This window comes from Zootoca vivipara, chromosome 10 (assembly GCF_963506605.1).
Source record: "Zootoca vivipara chromosome 10, rZooViv1.1, whole genome shotgun sequence".
In the NCBI taxonomy this organism is placed as follows: Eukaryota; Metazoa; Chordata; class Lepidosauria; order Squamata; family Lacertidae; genus Zootoca; species Zootoca vivipara.
In genome coordinates this window covers 42,167,114-42,188,291 of record NC_083285.1, presented here as the reverse complement: position 1 = coordinate 42,188,291, position 21,178 = coordinate 42,167,114, and the positions used below count along the sequence as shown (strand labels likewise).

General features: G+C 44.2%; 1 protein-coding gene across 9 annotated transcripts in view; it reads right to left on the bottom strand.

Moving 5' to 3' along the window:
* The window catches only part of MRTFA (myocardin related transcription factor A), a 92,423-nt gene that overhangs the window by 3,059 nt on the left and 68,186 nt on the right, over positions 1-21,178 (bottom strand). For 8 of the 9 annotated variants that reach the window (XM_060279809.1, XM_060279815.1, XM_060279810.1 and 5 more), the window contains 12 exons: positions 15,236-15,291; positions 13,784-13,859; positions 11,504-11,665; positions 10,054-10,229; positions 9,108-9,266; positions 8,400-8,653; positions 5,636-5,807; positions 3,907-5,013; positions 2,447-2,542; positions 1,456-1,614; positions 664-840; positions 266-326 (listed from right to left, as the gene is read on the bottom strand). In XM_060279809.1, the coding sequence (XP_060135792.1) occupies positions 266-326; positions 664-840; positions 1,456-1,614; positions 2,447-2,542; positions 3,907-5,013; positions 5,636-5,807; positions 8,400-8,653; positions 9,108-9,266; positions 10,054-10,229; positions 11,504-11,665; positions 13,784-13,859; positions 15,236-15,291 (2,655 nt within the window). The remainder of the gene's footprint in view (positions 1-265; positions 327-663; positions 841-1,455; positions 1,615-2,446; positions 2,543-3,906; positions 5,014-5,635; positions 5,808-8,399; positions 8,654-9,107; positions 9,267-10,053; positions 10,230-11,503; positions 11,666-13,783; positions 13,860-15,235; positions 15,292-21,178) is intronic. The other variant, XM_060279813.1, reaches the window with a different exon arrangement.

Here is a 21,178-nt window from a genome sequence, read left to right as displayed (position 1 = left end):
TCTTAGGGCTGTGCAAGTGCTGCACACACCAATGGCTCAAAGAACCCATGAGCACTGCTGCAGATTAAGCTGCTACATCCTTTTGAAATCTGCTAAGTGTCACAAATGTCTCTTTCAGCACCAAGTGTACACACAAACCTACAAAGGAAATTTGTCCCTTAAACTGGCTTCAAACAAAGGCTCATTAGTATTCTGTTTCAGATGGCCAGCTTCACTGCTGCAGAAGCCACAGAAGTCCCTAGCATAATCCAAATTCTCTACTTACCTCCATGCTCAATTAAAATGTCAAACAGGTCATCCATTTGCTGACTGGAACACCCATTTTCCTGAAAAAGAAGGGACGGGTGCTTATTTAGACATTGCATTCACCAGCTATGCAGCAACGCTCATCTTCCAATGATATTTTGGCCAAGCTGCACATTCACCAGACTGTCGGTGTCACTTAGCAAAAATGGCACAACCACAGCCCTGGTATGAATGGTGGACACTTGCAATCTGTGTCCTACCTCAAATAAAAGGAAGATGGCTCTAACCCTAGGGAGGCTGTTGCATATTTGATTCCTGAGAATTTCAGGACTGACAGACAAAGTGTGCACTATTTTTGCAAAACAGCACCAACACCAACATGCTTCTGATTTATCAACACAAAGGAGCTACTCTCACCTCAAGGGGCTTTGGCTGCTGCTTCACGGCCTCTTCATAACCTGGTGGTTCTTTCATTAACACAGAAGAGGCAGGGAGTGGCAAAGGTGGTGGAGTACCAAAGAAGGATGAGTTCTGCTGCTCAAGATCCATTTGGGGTGGAGATGGAGGAGCTGGAGATCCTGGCTGTGAGAGAAGCTGTGAAGAAAGAAGAAGAAAAGCAATGAACAATATTCCCAGATGGGCCATTTGCAAGCATCCTCAACATACAAGCCTCCCTTCTCAGATAATTCACAGTGACGTTACCTTTCCTGCTTCCCTCTTCATGGGCATCACAGCTACTTGCACCTCGGTCAAGGGTATACAATGCATGACCTCATCTGATTCAACATTGACTTGCCTGGCTCAGGAAGCACTGCATTTCTGCAACGCAGCAATTTTCCTGCAGGCCAGATCCAAGTCCCCTTTGCAGAGCGCAAAGTTTCTCATGAAACGTTCCCCACCAATCCACCCCTGCTTCACTTTTGCAGGTATTTGTCAGTTATGGGAGCTTGAAAGAGGTCAGGTCCCAGTACCTTGGACAAGCAAGTACATGTATACATTTCCAAATACCTCCCCTAAACAAAAACAAGATTTCAACCAGGAAGTCATATTTCTTCTCTTGGGAGGGTTACCTCTTACCAATCTGCCCCATGTTGGAAGCAGCATCATTTCAGTAGGACACACATTTCTAGAGGCCTGGCCTATAACACCTGTTGTCTCACGTTCCCCAACATATTCATCTGAATTTGAGTGGGGCTTGTTGGCAGATACCTTTTTGGGCATGCTGGGCTGGCCAGTTTTACCACTTGTTTTCAGCGGTCCTTTGTGAAAGCCATTCACGAAGAAGGGCTGCAAGTTGGGGGGCGAAGAAAAAGACAAGACTGTTTGAGGCAGCTGCCCAGTGACTATCTGCAGGCCTGGCTTCTGAACCTATGGAGAGGCACAAGGGATAGGAAACAGAAGGAAAAAGTCAGACTCAGGCTGGCCCAAATACCACATGCCAAGTGTATTCCCAAAGTACCCAAGCAAAGCTGGGCACAATCCTCAGCAAACAAGAAAAAAGATTCTATGCTAAAAGAAACATCCTAGATGAGAAGCATGGCAATAACAGTCCCTCTGAAGGAGAAGGTTCATAGCTTGGGAGTATGCCTGGACCCATTACTGTCATTTGAGGCTCAACTGGCATCAGTGGTACTGAGTATCCTCTATCAGCTTCAACTGGAGGCTCAGCTGTGTCCCTAACCTGGATTGTCTATGCTCTGGTAGCCTCTGGCTGGACTACTGCAGTGCGCTATAAGTGGAGCTGCCTTTGAAGACAGCTTGGAGGTGTCAGGTTATTGACCAAGGTGGGATGGTGTTTGTTTATGACATTTATATACCATCTTGATTTTTCATGCAGCTCAAAGAGGTGTGCATGATTCTCCTCTTCCCCATCTCATCCTCACAACAACTCTGCGAGGTAGGCTAGGCTGAGAGATGGTGACTGGCCCAAGATCACCCAATGAGCTTCATTATTTATTATATTATTTACTGAAATTATATACCGCCCTATACACGGAGGTCTCAGGGCAGCTCACAGAACAAAACTCATGGCTGAGTGGGGATTCAAACCCTGTTCTCCCAGGCCCTAGTCCAACACTCTAATATATAACACCACTTCTGGCACAACTGCACTGGATACCAATTAGTTTTCAGGTTCAATTCAAAGTGCTACTTGCCCTAAAATGCAAGATGTTAGCTGACCACCTGTTTTGTTCCCTACCTTCTTAATGGGCTCCATTGGCGGTGGCTGCAGAGACGACTGGGAGCTGCTTACAGGTTGTTGGGTAGATGCTTTCACAGGTGGTGAGGACACTCTCTGAGAGAGAAGGATACACAACATTTTAGAGGTTTTTAACACACCCCACACCTGAAGAGTCAATCTTTAGAGCTAGTTGCTACAGACACAAATTAAATATGAAATGACATTGACAGAAGTCACACGCAGGAGTGGAATGGGTGTGGAAGTATTAACTACAGGGTGGCTGGGGAAGCAGGGTCAGTGTCACAGGGAGCATAAAAGCTGGGCTTGTAAACCCAATGAGATTTCTGGGAGTATGGGCAGGTGCATTGAATCCAGAATCAACAATTATGGTTTCCACTGTCACACAGACTTTAGCATGAAGTGGCAACAAAAACCCCAAACTGCTGATTTTTCCTTCACTGTCAGACCAGCTCTTCTGCTGATGAACCAGTAATTCTGCCACACACCCATTTCGTTTGTGCTCTCACTGACTCTACACTTCAGGAGGGCCCTTCTCCTTTCCTCAACCTCTGCTCACTTTCCTAGGCCTCATAAACTCCCCCAGATGAAATTAAAGAGCTGCTGCTGTTGGGGGCCTTTTCTCTCTCCTCACCCCCCCCCCCACCAAGATACTTGAGTTTTCTGGGGGAAGCTTTAGCTCAACTCCAACTCACTCTAGCTCTACCCTGGACAAGTGTTTTAATAATATAAACAAAGAACAAAAGAGTTGCTGCGAGGAAAGAAAGTAAAGCTGGAAAGGAATTCTGCAGGCAATATTAGCCTTCTATCCTGGTCTTGAAAATAAGATTCCTGCTCTGTTCTGGAACAAATTAGGTCCTGTGTAGAGGTGAGTTCAAAGCACTGAGAACCTGCCCAAGGCAAAGGAGTTGAAAAGTTGTGAGAGAAAATACATTTTGAAGAGCCTCTCCACAAGAGCTATGAAAAACTAGGAGTAGCTCCTTTGGTGAGAGAGGCTGTGTTCTTAAATTGTGTAGACGCATAACTCAGAGATATTATGAGTTCAGTTCCAGACCACTGCAATATATTGAGTTTATAAATTGAAGTTGTACTTCTTTTTTTAGTTTCCCAGTGCACATAAAAGTTAAGTTCACACTTAACTGCAGGGAGGGCCAGAGGGGGAAAAACCTGGCTCTAGCCTGTAGCCAGAAGAAGGATGGCAGTGGCGGAGGGCTTCCTTCAGGCAACTCAATAATTGTAATCAACCAATCAATACATTGATCTTACTCCCAAAGAGAATTCCCAGCCATTCTTTGTTGAGATCATTTTGTGCTGACATGCCACTTCCATAAGCACAACTACGGGAATTAAAACTATTCAATTCTAAAGCAATGTGATTTGAGTCTGTTCATTATTTGAAAGCCCTCCTCTGGTTAGATAGACAGCCTTGAATCAAGATTCATCACTGCATGTATACCTACCCTCAATGGCAAGGGACGGCTCCCCACTTTTTCCTGAGGCGAGAGGCCCTGCCTCTCAGCATTCTGATTGGTCACGGTGAGAACTATGTGAGTGCCAGTGGAATCTGTGATGAGGGTGGGGGGAGGGGCTCCTTTGATGAGGTTACTGAAGCCTGCACCTTGCTGGCCAATGAAGAAGCTTGAGGTCTGGCTTGGCGGCTCAGTTTCGGCAGCTGGCACCTCTTGCTTCACCATCACTGCTTTCTTTGGCACTGAACTTGCATCTGAGGTGTCCATTTGGCTAGTGGTCTGTGGGGGTTTTGATTGGTCAGTTTGGCAGTTGGGCTGCCCTGAAGATTGGCAACTCAGAAAGTCCCTTTCACTCTTGACACGGGTGCCAAAAGTTAGCGGCTCAGGGATTGTGGCTGTGCCCTCTTCTCCAACAGACGTGGCAGGCAGGACCTGCTGAGAGCGCTTTTCTCTCTCCAGCTGCAGCTTCAGCATCTCCACCAGCTGCTGCTTCTGTTTCAGCATGCGGGTGAGCTCCTCAATCTGCTTATCTTTCTCCTGCAACATCTGGTCTTTATCCTGGACCTCCATGTCTTGCTGACTGTTGTTGCAGCAGGGATCTGCCTTTGCTGATGAATTGAAGCTGCAAGTGGTGCCTTTGGAGCTCTCTTCCTTCACCAAAAATTGCACGGGAGATGCTTGCAAGGTAAGCTGAGTCAGGGGAGAGGTCACCATCTCCCCAAAGGCATCACCACTGGTCGAATTCTCATCCCCGGCACTCATCAGGGAGCGCTCTGAGGGGGTGGGTGACACAGGAGGAGTCGAGCCTGTGCTACCAAACTTCATCACACCATTGCCAGCGACTGTGGCCACAACAACTTCGGCTGAAGTAATGCCAGTGCTCACCAGGGCAGGCCCTGTACTCAGCCTGGCAGCTGGGAAGGCAACCACCACATCCGCAGCCTTGGGAAGAATTGCCGTATTGGGCTTTGGAGCAGCAGCTGCTCGGCCAGCTGCACCGTTCTGCTCCTGATAAGCCTTGAGCCGCTCAATTAGATCCATCTTGGTGCCTGACACAGGCAGTGCTCTTAGCTTCAACTCTTGCTTCAGCTCTGCCACCTAACATAAAACAGTTTGCAGTCAATCAAAAGCCGTATCGCCTAGAACAATCTCGTTTACAACACCTACTTCAATTCGTATGCAGTTCCAAAAGAATCTAAAATACTGTAAGAACAATACAAAATAGTAATAAAAATCACTAGCTCATCTTTTAAAAATTTACACAACTGAACAGGCCTCAATAGGCACAATCATCCTTCTGGCAGCAATGCTGTATTTAGCACAAAGATGGTGAACCTCTGGCCCTCCAGGTGTTGAACTCCAGCTGCCATCATTCATGACTAAGGTGGCCAATGCTCAGGGTTAACACAAGGATGAGTTCAATGATATCTTGAGGGTTACAGGTTCTCCATCTTTCATTTACCACTTTCCGCCAGGTCCACAACTATCAGTCCAAGAGTTTCTCCACAAAAGCAAAAAGGCCACTTACTTATTCAACAATCTGGTCTGAATACCAATACTGAAGCCATCAAGTTCAGTGCCAATAGCAGTAACAGCACTTATTTTAATGAATTTATATCCTACCTTTCTAAAAGAAAATATGTGCTCACACTTTCTTGTAACATTTATATCCCCACTTTCTTCATGAAACACCAAGCTGGCCAATAGATGCTTTGTTTACCTTCATGTCGTCAAGATTAACAGGGAGAGCTCCTGGTTTGCCCACTGGAGTGTTGCTGTTTTGCCGCATCAATCCATTAGAACTGGAAGAAACAGAAGAGGTGCTGCTGACAGCAGTGGAGAGACTACGCATGGGCGGGGCACTACTGCTGCTCTGCTGCTCTCCTGGAGGCCTGAAGGGAGAGGAAAGCAGGAGCTGAACACTGGGCAGCGGAACTGATCACAACACTCTGTTCTTCGCTGCTGCTGCTGCTACTACTGGAAAGCCCAATGGACATCCTTATGATCTCTTGAGAAGGTGGTCAATAGTCTGCCCTCAAGATACAGCGCTACACAAATGACCCTTCCTAGCTCCATGGTTACTTGGAAATTCAATTTTGGCAGCCTCGGCAGGTGCTTGCCAACTGTTATTGACTGCCCTTTTTATTCTAATACAGCAGACTTATCAGATATCTTGCTTTGTTGCCTATATTCTGCTTGTTGTGAAAACAGCCAGATATGCTCGCAAAACGAAACAAAGGTGTATGCTGAATTCATATCAAATAAATACTGGTGATCTGGTACTGAGTCAATTCTATACACAAGCTTCCATTTCAAGTTAGAGGTGATGGGCGGGACTTAGAAGAACCTTACAAAGTCATACTGCCAACCACACCTGAAATACTTATCTAAATACTTAAAACACGCTGACACTAAACTCTTGAATAACTTCACAGCTTCTTGACTGTCCCAAGCACCTCTGCCAACAAAAAGGGCTTTTATGGGTATGTCCGTAGCAAAAGGAAAAACAAGGAAACAGTGGGGTCACTCAGAGGAGAAGATGGTGAAATGCAAACAGGGGACAGAGAAAGGGCAGAACTCCTCAATGCCTTCTTTGCCTCAGTCTTCTCCAAGAAAGAAAACAACGCCCGACCTGAAGAATATGGAGCAGATGATTCAGCAGGGGAAACACAGCCCAGAATAAGTAAGGAGGTAGTACAAGAACTACTTGGCTAGTTTAGATGTGTTCAAGTCTCCAGGGCCAGATGAACTACATCCAAGAGTATTAAAAGAACTGGCAGAGGTGATTTCAGAACCACTGGCAATAATCTTTGAAAATTCCTGGAGAACAGGCGAAGTTCCAGCAGACTGGAGGAGGGCAAATGTTGTCCCTATTTTCAAAAAGGGGAAAAGAGAGGACCCAAACAATTACCGCCCAGTCAGCCTGACATCAATACCAGGAAAGATTCTAGAGCAGATCATTAAGCAAACAGTCTGTGAGCACCTAGAAAGAAACTCTGTGATCACTAAAAGTCAGCATGGGTTCCTGAAAAATAAGTCATGTCAGACTAATCTGATCTCATTTTTTGACAGGATTACAAGCCTGGTAGATGAAGGGAACGCTGTGGATGTAGCCTATCTTGATTTCAGCAAGGCCTTTGACAAAGTGCCCCATGATATTCTTGTAAAGAAGCTGGTAAAATGTGGGCTAGACAATGCTACCATTCAGTGGATTTGTAACTGGCTTACTGACCGAACCCAAAGGGTGCTCATCAATGGCTCCTCCTCATCCTGGAGAGTAGTGACTAGTGGGGTGCCACAGGGTTCTGTCTTGGGCCCAGTCTTGTTCAACATCTTTATCAATGACTTGGATGATGGGCTTGAGGGCATCCTGAGCAAGTTTGCAGATGACACCAAATTGGGAGGGGTGGCTAACACCCCAGAGGACAGGATCACACTTCAGAATGACCTTAACAGATTAGACAACTGGGCCAAAGCAAACAAGATGAATTTTAACAAGGAGAAATGTAAAGTACTACACTTGGGCAAAAAAAATGAAAGGCACAAATACAGGATGGGAGACACCTGGCTTGAGAGCAGTACATGTGAAAAGGATCTAGGAGTCTTGGTAGACCACAAACTTGACATGAGTCAGCAGTGTGATGCAGCAGCTAAAAAAGCCAATGCAATTCTGGGCTGCATCAATAGGAGTATAGCATCTAGATCAAGGGAAGTAATAGTACCACTGTATTCTGCTCTGGTCAGACCTCACCTGGAGTACTGTGTCCAGTTCTGGGCACCACAGTTCAAGAAGGATACTGATAAGCTGGAACGTGTCCAGAAGAGGGCAACCAAAATGGTCAAAGGCCTGGAAACGATGCCTTATGAGGAACGGCTTAGGGAGCTGGGTATGTTTAGCCTGGAGAAGAGAAGGTTAAGGGGTGATATGATAACCATGTTCAAATATATAAAAGGATGTCATATAGAGGAGGGAGAAAGGTTGTTTTCTGCTGCTCCAGAGAAGCGGACAAGGAGCAACGGATTCAAACTACAAGAAAGAAAATTCCACCTAAACATTAGGAAGAACTTCCTGACAGTAAGAGCTGTTCGGCAGTGGAATTTGCTGCCAAGGAGTGTGGTGGAGTCTCCTTCTTTGGAGGTCTTTAAGCAGAGGCTTGACAGCCATCTGTCAGGAATGCTTTGATGGTGTTTCCTGCTTGGCAGGGGGTTGGACTGGATGGCCCTTGTGGTCTCTTCCAACTCTATGATTCTATGATTCTATGCCACATGCACACAGCAAGCTAGTTCTGAAAGCTGCAAACACTAACATGTTTGCAATACCTACATAGGCAAGTTACTCTGAGCATGAGAGGACAGTGGGTGGTGTCCAACTCCCTTTATTGGGTGGGATTGGTTGGATGGAGAGACGTATGGATACTGCTAACACAGGACCCCTCATGATATGGGAATTTTTTAAAAAAAAAATAGCATGAAGCAACCCATACTTTGGTGGAGCTGGCAGAATGGTTTGATAGTTGTAGTGCTGCTGCTGCTGCTGATTAAGGATCTGAAGCTGCAAGAAAAGCTGCTGTTGCTGCAGGATTTTGGCATAAGATGAATCCATGGGAGGAGCTCCTTTGTCCTGTTTTTGGTCCGGTGGGATGTACTGGTGATACTTCAACTTCTTGACTTTCGGTTTCGGTTCCTTGGATTTTTTGCTGCGCTGAGACTTCTCGCATGAGGACTTGGACTGGCTTTGCTATTCAAAGTGAAAACACAGGTGAATCCAAGGGCAGGAGGGTAAGAATAAAGCGTGCAAACGCAGAAACAGTAACAATTAGCATTTGCTGCCATGTTCCATCCATATGGCTGGTTCAAGCTACCGGCCCTTTCCAGAAAATGTAGAGCTACAAGCCAGAGAGTGGGATACATAGTTAGCTTTTGCTGAATTAACTACAAATTCTTCGGGGGGGGGGGGAATATATGCCCATTATGTAACAATACAAAAGCACAGCAAATGGGAGGCTATATCCCAATTGCCACATGTGGGATAGGGTAGGGGTGTATTTATGGACACAGCAGTTAGAAAGGACTTTTTTTTAAAAAGGTTCCCTGGTAGCAGCTTACCATTACAGAAGAACAAGGCCAACAATTCCCACCCAATCTTAAACACACCCACATCCCATCAATTTAAGCCCTTTATAGAAAGGTACCTTTATAAGGGTTGGGAGTGGTTTGGCAGCAGGAGCAACAACGCCGTTGGTGAGATTAGGAGGCACTGGAGGTGGCAGGGGTAGCAGGGGAGTTGGTGGCTGCTCAGATAGAAAGGGGGTCTCACTGGACTCTGCACTGATTTTCAACTGACACACGACCTGCAACAGTAAATCCACGTATGAGATGCACATGCCCATATCTACACCTGTGTGCTTCCCTTTCCAAGATATGGAAGCAGCTTTACGGAGTCAAAATGTATCGATTACATGCCACTCCCAGAGGAAAGGCAGACAAATCCCATTTTTGCAGATTTGTTGCTTCTCACTTGCAGCTGCATGCAAATAAACAGTACTGTGAATGGGCTCAATTCAGAGGAAGAGCTATAGCTCAGAGCATCGGTTTTGCACGCAGAAGGTCCCAAGTTCAATCCCTGGAATCTTCCAGGTAAGGCTGGGAATGTCTCTTCTGAACCCACTGCCAGTCAGTCTGGACCAGGCATCCCCAAACTGCGGCCCTCCAGATGTTTCGGCCTACAACTCCCATGATCCCTAGCTAACAGGACCAGGGGTCAGGGATGATGGGAATTGTAGTCCCAAACATCTGGAGGGCCGAGGTTCGGGGATGCCTGGTCTGGAGAATACTGAATGAGATGAACCATTGGTCAGATTCAGTATAAGGCAGTTCCCTATGCTCCTGGTACCAGCCCCACTGCAGAGCAAGGCCAGGACCTTATTCCTCCCCCAAACAGGTTACCCCTTTGGGTTCACATTAATCTATTTTCAGCCCAAAGTAAATCAATATAGAAGCTTTCGTTAGCATAATTTTGGTATTCAGGTTTTTCTGCTCCAATCCACAAACGACTTTTTTGTTTCCTCCAGGAAAAGGCACCTATGTGGCTGGTGCAGGCACCAAGGCACACAAGAGCCAAGGCTATAATAATCTCACCTGAGCAGGGGATGCTGCTGTTGGGGTGGGAAGTGACTCGCAAACTCGAGCTTCCATTGGGGATGGCACAGATCCCTGGGATTCATGGCTAGCTGGCTGTTCTGGAGACAGGGCATCACTGCTGTCCTCGTCAAAGGAGGAGCTGTCTGCTACCTTTGGGTAGTTCACTTGACCTACTGAAAATAATAAATTTACATTCATTCACTAAACAGATGGAAAGAGGTCAAGGATGATTAGCAGAAGATGGTTCTGGACATCACAAGAAATCTGAGACAGTGAAAAACCAAACAAGCTTTAGACAATTTTTTAAAAAATCAACATCGCAACCTGAGAAGCAATAGTTAACACCAGGATTAACAAGAATATCATCTTCTGCCTCTCTGTAGACAGGTGTAAGGACAACTGGAGCAAGCTTTGTGTCATATCCTGCCTCTAGGCTGGAATGAACAGTTGAGATTATGAAAGCAAAAGGGAGCACCGGAGATAGATATTTTGCCAGTTTTTGGTTGTTGTTTTGTTTTGTTTTTAGAGACTTAGAAGGAATCATCTGTGAGGACTAACTGCTATAGACACTTTTATTCATTTACAATTTATATCCTTCACAAAAAATACTCCTGTATTTCTTAACAAGATTTTATTCTGTGAAAGGAGGTTGGGAGAGGAGAACCAAAAGCCCATTTTTATGGGTGGAACATGAGAAAAAGGAGAGTTATAAGACTGTATGACGGAGGAGAAAGACAATCCAAACCTCTGGAGTTGCTTTATGTCAGGCTTATTTCTGCTACTCCCTAACACTTCCCAGAAGTGTGCATGCCCACAAAAGCTGATACCAAAATAAAAACTTAGTTGGTCTTTAAGGTGCTACTGAAGGAAAATTTTTATTTTGCTTCGACTCATACCAACACAGCTACCTACCTGTAACTAGAACTTCCCAGAAGATTAATGTTTTCTCATTCAAAACTATGTCCCTTTTCTTCCCTGAAGGATGCTACAGCAAAATAGTCTACCTAAACTAACTACAGTATAAAGAGACCATACAATGGCTATTCCTCTGGCCAGAGGATGGCACTAGCAGACCACACAGCTATTCATCCTTGTTTTTAAGAAGACCAAACCTTCCAGCTTTCTCTTTTTCTCCTCTCACCTCTCTCTCTTACCAATGCAGGACCACTCAAATGAATGGCTGTAAACAAGTAGATAGGTTTTTAGGAAGGAAAGCAGAATGTGCAAGCTAAGAGAAGACTACCATTCTACGGCAGCTTTTATAGGCATGGAGATCAACTAGTGTTTTTAATACACAGGGGTTCTGCTTCAAGTCTGCCACATGGGCTGGATAACGTAAAATGTATACAGTGCTTTCCTTGGTCCAGTGGCACAGTGAGAGGTGCTAGCAAACTGCCACAGGACCCAACACATGCATGCAGGCCTCCACCTACCCCACCAACCTTACCAATGAGAGCTTCCTTCAGGCTTGATTCTACAGGCAGAATGTTCTTCTCCACCAACTCCATGGGACCTGGCCGCTGGGCGATCTTCTCATTGAGGTCATCGGCCAGTCTGGCCCGCTTCAACTTCAGCTGCTTGGCCTGAAGGGAAGGTTCAGCAGAGGTCTCTGCTCAGGGGAACAGCAAAAAATATGATCACCTCTCAAGTACATGATCTCGGTACAAAGTTGGCAGTTCACCGTCTGCGTGGATACATGCCCTCCACTAAGAGCAGTTCTATTTGTTGGCAGCACACTCCCCTCCACCAAGAGCAAGCTGCATACAATGGAAGTTATGTTTGGTCTGCTCTTTTACTGTCATGAGATTTATTTATTTTTTAAGTTAGTAGCTCGCAGTAAACTTTTTTTTCTCAGAAAGAGCTCGAATTGGCCTATAATAAAAAAAAACCAGCCCCCATTTATTGCAAGTCTCAAGCCCCCACCAAAAGAAAACTGGGCAAATGATGCACAACAGTCAGTGATGTGTAAACAAAATACCTAAGTAAGTTCTAATAATCCTGTTCCTGTGATTTATATTACCTGTTCTTAATTATGAATTTAAATTTTTTGTGACTTGCCCTGGGACCCATTGGTGAAGGGCAGGTAACAATGATGATGATGATGATGATGGCGACAACAACAACAACAAACTGCCCAATCCTGTTCCAACAGCACACTAAACTTCTACTGCCATCCCTTAAAACATTTAGAAATAATTCTCTGGAAAATTTGCTAACCTGCCACCCATCACTTTTCCTTACTCACAACCATTTCTGTACATTCACATTCACTCAGGATTCCCCCCCCCCAAAGAAAAGGTATCTTAAATGATATGCAGGGGTTGCTGACATGGTGCTCCTGGATGCAATGGTGTCCTTGAAGTCTTCCCTTGGTGTCTGTGATGTATCTGAGGCCCCACCCCTGCCCAAGTCACAAGGTGAGGAGGATGGTTAGCTTTTTCTCCCTTGAGAAGTACAGGTGAAACTCAGAAAATTAGAATATCGTCGAAAAGTACATTTCTTTCAGTAATGAAACTTATTATTTATTTTTCTTTTAATTTTTACAAATGCTTTCTTTTGGAAATTCCACAGTAATAAAGCAAATAGTTACAATAATACAAAAATAAACAAAAATAAACATCGCTATTACATTTCATTAATTACATTCCATGGCGGCTGTCTACCAGCTCCATCTGGCACGCAGGCTGAGACCCTACCTGCCCGCAGACTGTCTTGCCAGAGTGGTGCATGCTCTGGTTATTTCCCGCTTGGACCACTGCAATGCGCTCTGTGGGGCTAATCCAGAATGCGGCAGATATACTAGTGACTGGGAGTGGCCGCCGGGACCACATAACACCAGTCCTGAGAGATCTACACTGGCTCCCAGTACGTTTCCAAGCACAATTCAAAGTGTTGGTACTGACCTTTAAAGCCCTAAACGGCCTCGGTCCTGTATACCTGAAGGAGCGTCTCCACCCCCATCATTCAGCCCGGACACTGAGATCCAGCACCAAGGGCCTTCTGGCGGTTCCCTCATTGAGAGAAATGAGGTTACAGGGAACCAGACAGAGGGCCTTCTCGGTAGTGGCACCTGCCCTGTGGAATGCCCTCCCAGCAGATGTCAAGGCAATAAGCAACTATTTTACTTTTAAAAGACGACTGAAGGTGGCCCTGTTTAGGGAAGTTTTTAATGTTTGATGCTGTATTGTTTTTAATATTCAGTTGGAAGCCGCCCAGAGTGGCTGGGGAAACCCAGCCAGATGGGCAGGGTATAAATATATTATTATTATTATTATTATTATTATTATTATTATTATTATTATTATTATTAACCCGCCTAATGACAAATAATTACAATTACAACAAATAAAGGCTTGACATATCTTGCTTTGCATGTCATGCATCTATCTCATATATTGGTTTCACCTTTTAAGTTGCATTACTGAAATAAATGCACTTTTCGACGATATTCTAATTGTCCGAGTTTCGCCTGTACATGGGGCTCAAGGAGGAAGCTGGGACCCCCAGCACTTGTTCAAAAACCTATAGCAATTCAAGAATACAAACAGTGTGCCTGGAGGACCTTGATAGCAAAGTACTTTGCTCAAAGTTACACTGACCCACACCAACAGTACCAACCCACCAGCCAGCCATCCCCAGCTGAATAAGATTAACATACAAGAGCCATGAATGTAAAGTTATATTTATAAAGGGTGGAAATTTACAACAAGCACGCCAAGAATCATACCTTCCAGAATATGCATCCTCACTAATTCTGATCTCTCTGGCCGGGAACGGATCTTTCGTTTCAGGTAGTCCTCTGTCTGCAAAAATAAAATAAAAGGAAAACAGCATGCTGAACCCAGGTAGGAAGACAGGACTGAGGCAAATAACATACATGATTTTTAAACAGGGAAATTATCTTGGATTTTTAAGCATATGACGAGATATAACATTCCCGCATATTTTTACTACCCCTGCCATTGCAGCAGGCTATTGATTCCAGAACGTTTAAGCCAGGCATCCCCAAACTGCGGCCCTCCAGATGTTTTGGCCTACAACTCCCATAATCCCTAGCTAACAGGAACAGTGGTCGGGGAAGATGGGAATTGTAGTCCAAAACATCTGGAGGGCCGAAGTTTGGGGGTGCCTGGTTTAAGCAGTATCTGAGAACCTCAAGCAGAATGGGTCACAGAACTTAAAGCACTAAGTGCTTTGAGATTCTTATGTTGTGGTGTATTAAATTTTCAGGTTGCTTGGGTGTAGGGAGAAATACATCTATTGATCAGGAAACTTGGGGAAAGTCAGTTACTTATCTTGAATCATCAGTCACCTTACAAACTGCATAGCAAATCTGGAGTGATTTTACCCAGGCTCTAATTCTATTAACTTTAAACCAGGGGTCAGCAAACTTTTTCAGCAGGGGGCCTCAGACCTTGTGGGAGGCCAGACTATATTTTTGGGGGGGAAATGAACGAATTTCTATGCCTCACAGATAACCCAGAGATGCATTTTAAATAAAAGGACACATTCTACTCATGTAAAAACATGCTGATCCCCAGACCGTCCGCGGGCCAGATTGAGAAGGTGATTGGGCCACATCTGGCCCCCAGGCCTTAGTTTGGGAACCCCTGGTTTAAACAAATTTAAAAGGAGACAGAGAAAGAGAAAGAGAAAGAGAAAGAGAAAGAAGACAACAATTCAGCAGCCAGTGCATTCACTTCTCATTCAGCTAACAAGAGGCCCTTTTGGGAAGGAACTGAAATGCTCCCAAAATGAGACATAGTGTCTGCACTCTATTTCCTTATTTCTCAAGAATCAAAGTTCTCCACTTAGCTTCTGTATTATCAAGCTCTCAGCTAGAGAGAAAATTAAGCAAACTCCAAGGTACCTGAAAGGTGCAGACATGTTTATAATTAAGAGAAACTATCACAGGTGGTGTGCAGAATGGAAACACGCAAGATGCTCAACAGAGAAGCAATTAGAAGAATATGCAAAGAGTTTTGAAAATACATCACAAATGCAATAACTCTCTAGACCAGGCATCCCCAAACTTCGGCCCTCCAGATGTTTTGGACTACATTTCCCATCTTCCCCGACCTCTGGTGCTGTTAGCTAGGGATCATGGGAGTTGTAGGCCAAAACATCTGGAGGGCCGCAGTTTGGGGATGCCTGCTCTAGACGCTAACTTGCGGCTTACCCTGGCCCGTTCCAAGCTCCTTCTCTGTTCATGAAATGCAGCTGGACTTTTCAGAGCTGTTGGAAAGATAACAATGAAGGAATTACAAGAGTTGGTCTCACACATTTCTAAACATGACCATGCTACTTAAGTGTCACCCAATTCAAAGTACAGGTGTTACAATTAAATAATACAAGATGCAGTTTCAACATGGTTTTACTGTGTTGGCAACCGCAATAAATCAGAAGCATCAGGGCCAACTTGACAACCAAGTCAGTCAATGCTTGTTAGAGAAATATATGCTTAGGATATATTCATTCTTTATTATATATAATGATTTCAAAACATGTATCAAACCTCTTAATTCTGTTCTAGCCTTTCATAAAGTCAAGAGTCTAAATACTTAGCATAATAAAGCCTTGCAGTTCCTTGGAGATAACAGTTCAAGTCTTAGCCATGTTCTTAGCAACCACATACCAGAAAAAGGTGTGGTGTGGTGTGGTGTGGTTGTGTGTGTGTGTGTGTGTGTGTGTGTGTGTGTGTGTGTTGTTTATGGAGGCTAAGAACAAAGAAGAAGGGTTAAGACTAGCAGATGTGAGGTGTGACGATCAAGTTGAAATCATGATGAATGCAATCTGGACTTTTGCTACTTACTCTTGGGCTATGTAATGAATATTCCTGTGCATGTGAAGAGGACAATATTGAAACAAACCAGGATTTTGGCAATGGATGTGGGTTGCAATGCAACCTTATGACATTCTGGTTCCTGTGCAATGAGACTTGCTTTTCCATTGTCTATAAAGCTCTGTCTCAGTGCCAATTCAAAGAAGGCTACACAGCAAACCCCCAAAGAAGAAACACTTTGTCTGCAGGCATCTCCTTCCTGGACATTTTCAGCATATGGACCAGATCTTCTATCAATTTGAGATGGTTTGAATCCACACAATGGAGTAAGCTCCCATTGCTCTGTCCCAGCTTCTGCCAACCTAGCAGTTTGAAAGCATGCCACTGTGAGTAGATAAATAGGTACCACTGCAGTGGGAAAGTTAATGCAGTTTCTGTGCGCTCTGGTTTCTGTCATGGTGTTCTGTTGTGCCAGAAGCGGTTTAGTCATGCTGGCCACATGACCCAGAAGAGTGCCACAACCCCATAGTCACCTTTGACTGGCCTTAAAGCATCCAGTGGTCCTTTACCTTTACCTTTTTTACCTTTACCTCTGTCAATTTAAATTCACACCCTGGTATGCTGTCAACCTAAGCCAGCTGAGGAAGTAGCCATTTTTACAAATTGCTTAGTGGCACTCTAGGTCAGGCATCCCAAACTCGGCCCTCCAGATGTTTTGGAACTACAATTCCCATAATCCCTGACCACTGGTCCTGTTAGCTAGGGATGATGGGAGTTGTAGTTCTAAAACATCTGGAGGGCCGAGTTGGGGGAATACCTGCACTTAAATAAATGCAACCTTGCACTGTTCCTCTCAGAAGGCACATGGACAAGAAAGTTTTGATGAAGGAATAATGACGGCTCTTCACCAAAGAAGTCTCAGTGTAGCTGAACATTTCAGCACAAGTAGAACTGAGCATGAAAGATGCATGAAGTCTGACATGTCAACACCAACATTACACACAACCACATACATTAGGATTTGATCACTTACAGCAGGTCCACATGCAGACAGGAGCAAGGAAGACGGGTCAAGCACACTTGTTTACCAATACAAAAGTGGTAGAGAATCTAAGGAGTAACGTAAAGAATGAACACCTTCTCTGTCTTTTCTCACCACTGAGGAACTGCCAAGAGAGACCCTATTTTAGGACACTGATCAATTGCTGCTGAGCACTGTACAAGCCTTGGAAGAATCCTTTGGCAGGGCTTTTTCTCTGCCAGATTCCAGTAAGCTCACATTGGCTAGGACTAATAGGACTGCTGTCTGCCAACAAATCTTTTCTCAGCACATTGTGGTGGAGTGCTGGTTGCCAGCTGAGTACTTGTAATGTGGAATGGTAGCTTCAGTTGCATAGAATCCACGGGTCTATTACAGTGGGCAGAAAAATCTGGGACTTAGGTCCTCCAATCTACCACCAGAAGCCATTCAGCTCCAGGTTAGTGGTCATGCTGGAACCAATCACAGAATATGATACCACACCATATCAATACTGCCTAAATAATGCATCTGCTAAAGGTGTGGTCCTTAATAGCTGCATTTTCCCTGCATTTTGGAGCTTGAGTGGACATGGGAAGTCCTTAACACAACATGTCAAACCAAAAGGGGTTTTGTTAATTGAATTCTGTTATTAAGGTGGTCCTTCTATTCTGATTTTGTGTGTGTATACACACATGGACGACTAAATAACTTTGTGTGGAACACAGCAGACCTCTAGTAAAAACACTGTCAGCAAATGTAGACGCAGGGTGCTTTTTACACATCTTTGAGAGGCTTCTTAATAGTGCTGCAGCTGTGTAAGGATAGGGTAACTGAGAAAAGCTCCTGAAACAACGCTTTCCACTATGTGTTACCTCACTCTCAAAGGTATTCAGAACTACAAGGCATAAGGGTAATTTGGTGGTGGCAATAGCAACCCGTTTAAAGTTTGATCACCTACAGTAGAGTAGTAACCAGTGCCAAAACGCCTATGATAACTTTGTGATCCATAGCAAGACAACCAGTAGGAGGAGCTTTCCTGCTATTTATCTAGAAGTAGTTAGACCCAAACAAAAATCTTTTTTAGTATTCTGAGTGATGAAATTCTATTGTTTTATTATTATTATTATTATTATTATTATTATTATTATGATAAGGAGTAACTAAGAAGCCTGTTATCTTTCAACTGAATCCCCCCAAAGGGAAATTCTCATTCTCACAGGTATTTCTATGGAAAACACTTGACTTGTACTTCATCCCAATGCTGGCACTAATGAAAAGAAAATAATTTCATTCTTGACCTCTGAAAATGCTGAAGGGAACAAGTCTCTACTTCTCCCACAAGATTCTCTTGGAAGAAACAAAAGATCACTGGTATAGTATGTATTATCAGACTCCATCCAAACTAACCAAACAGTGTACATTTTTCTTGGCTACATAGAAAGTACATAACAAATGGCCCAGAACTGTCAAACAACTCTACCATGTCAGTTAGGAGATCGACCTTTTCTAGCATGGCCTTAATATATTGTGTAGCTGTTAGTTGCCAAGTTTATGAACTGCAGTAACCCACACACTAGAGAAATACTGTCATTTTCAGCTTTTCATTTTTAAAAGCCTTCCATCCCTCAGGATTGTGAAAAACATGGAAACATAAAAGAAATCATTGGTGAAAGCCGTAAGACTAATATCAAGTTATGGTCAACAAGATGGCCTTTGCAGATCCAGTTCAAAGCCCACCATTGTTCCGGGCTTATTCCATTCCACCCTAATTCAATGCTTTGGGGTAGTATTCAACTACGGTACTCATCAGTGCAAGGATTTCTGCTTGTACAACAGAATTTCCCCCTCTCCCACCCAAATCTGCTCCAGAGTGTTGCAGGAACTCATGAAAAAGATGTTTGGTAAGGGGAGTGGGCAGGGGAGGTGAAGAGGAGAACATTCCATTTTACATTGCTGACAGGATGTTTACTTAAACAGTACATTGAATACAACCCTTTATTCCCAATATGGAGGAGAGAATCTGCAAGGGATATATAGTACTGCCAATTAGTTAGAATACAGTCGTACCTCGGGTTACGAACACCTCAGTTTGCGAACAATTCGGGTTACGAACTGCGCAACCCTGGAAGTGTTTTCGCCCCGCGTGCGGTCTGCGCATGCGCAAAGTGCGAAAATCACGCTTTACGCATGCGCAAAATGGCGCTTCGGGTCGCGTTCGGCTTACGAACTGCGATCCGGAACGGATCATGTTCGTAACCCGAGGTATTACTGTATACATATTGAATGTGTGCTGTGTATGCACCCATCTGTTCACTTATTCTAGCCACTATCAAGGAGGAATGGAGCAAGACAGCACCCAGTCCCTCAAGGACTGCAATGTATAAAGAAAGCATTTAAAGAGGTTGCAGAATCACCTCTGCAAACCTCTAGGTTCCATGTAACAATCTGTACATAGCCAGTCTTAGATACCGGTAAGTAGCCGCAGAGGCACCAAGAACATCACTCACTCCAACTTCTATGCATCAGCAACACGACACAGAAAAGTAGCCATAGGCCAATATTCCTTTCCATACCCAACCTTCGCTATATTTTGAAGATTTCAAAGATCCTTAAAGGACATTCATTAAGGTACTGACAAGCAAACAATCTGAAAATTTATTCTAACCCAGAGTAGTTGCCAAACCTAATCATACTATCACACTTACTGATAATCAAGGTAATTAAAAACTTGCTTGAAAAAGAAAAGATTCTAACAGTAGGACTTAAGTGGGGCCCTTTCAAGTAACATTGGTGGTGGCCCTGTTTGATCTGATGAAGTGAGAAGGAGGTACAGTAGTACCTCCGGTTACGTAACCCTCTGGTTAGGTAAACTTCAGGATGCGAAAGCAGCAAACCCGGAAGTATTTGACCAGGTTTCGCTGCGCGCATGTGCAGATGCGGTGGTCCTCAGGTTGCGGAAACCTCGGGATCCGACTGGACCTCCGGAACAGATCCCGTCTGCAACCGGAGGTACCACTGTACTTTGAACAGGACTTTCTCTGAGTATTTCAGTGGTAGGCTCATGGCCCAGGCTGTGTTTTCAGAGGCAGTATGCCTCCAAATATCAGCTGCTGGGAATTGCAAGTGGGGAGAGTACTGTTGCACTCTGATCCTGATTGTGGTCTTCCCATAGGTTGGCCACTCTGACAACAGGATGCTGAACTAGATGGGCCACTAGCCTGATCCAGCTAGGCTCTTCTGATATTCTATAGGGGGGAAACCCAAGACTTTTAATTTAGAAACTGAAACACAAGCAGGGCCACTGCAGGTAAACCAAATCAGTTCCACTAGCCTTTACAAAGGAAGATGCTGGAAAGATAATCAGAATTATCTGCTCTTTTTGGGAGCTAAATCAGAAGAGATTTCATTCTTCGAGTATTATTATTTTAGCACCAGCTGAGAAACAATTCAAAGCCATGAAGCAAGTTGTATGTTTCTTCTAATCTAGCTTATTATGTTCTATTTTCTTAAAAGATCCAGAGGTGTCGGTATATTCAAGTGTTGTTCCAGGTAGATGTTGTTGGACTTCAACTCCCATCATCCCTAACCATTGGCCATGCTGGCTGGGGCTGATGGGAATTTTCATTCAACCATGGGGTTTGCCCCCACAAGTGTTTGGGTTCTCCCAAGTCTGCTGAAACCTTCCTCTTGTGCATGGATGATGTCATTTTGGCTACTAAAGGATTGGAAGCCAGAATTGAGATCACTTTAAGTATACAATATGAGAATGCTGTAAGGTTGCCATAGCCCTGTGGCCCCAGGCGACAGATAGGGTTTACACTTGATTTATGGCAGGGTAAACGCACATGCTCATAAATCCAAAAATATTCTTACCGCTAAACAGTTGGGCTGTATCTGAATAACAGACTCAGAACATTGTTTATTTTTCTAATAGAAAAGCTTTAGCTGCAAAAGAGTTATTCCCCCCCCCCTTGTCATCAAGAGTTCCACTTCATTTTGCTTTGAGGAATATACACCATTTCTGAAAGCATGTTTAGCTTTAGTGTCACATGCAAATCTGTCCTCAGACAGCACACTGGATCCCAAACAATCAATGCCTTCCAAGGAAAAAATAAACATAGATCACTTTACGCAGTGCTTTGAAAGCAGTTTGCATATACCTGTTTTGCAACAAAGCATGGGAAATGTAGCATGGGAAATATTCCTCCTTGATGTAGGTGAAGATCTGCACTACAGTGAAACCAATCAAAGAGGCTGTTCATGAGCATGGCACAGGTTTGAAGAGTAAGTATTTGCCATAAAATGAACAGAAAACTATA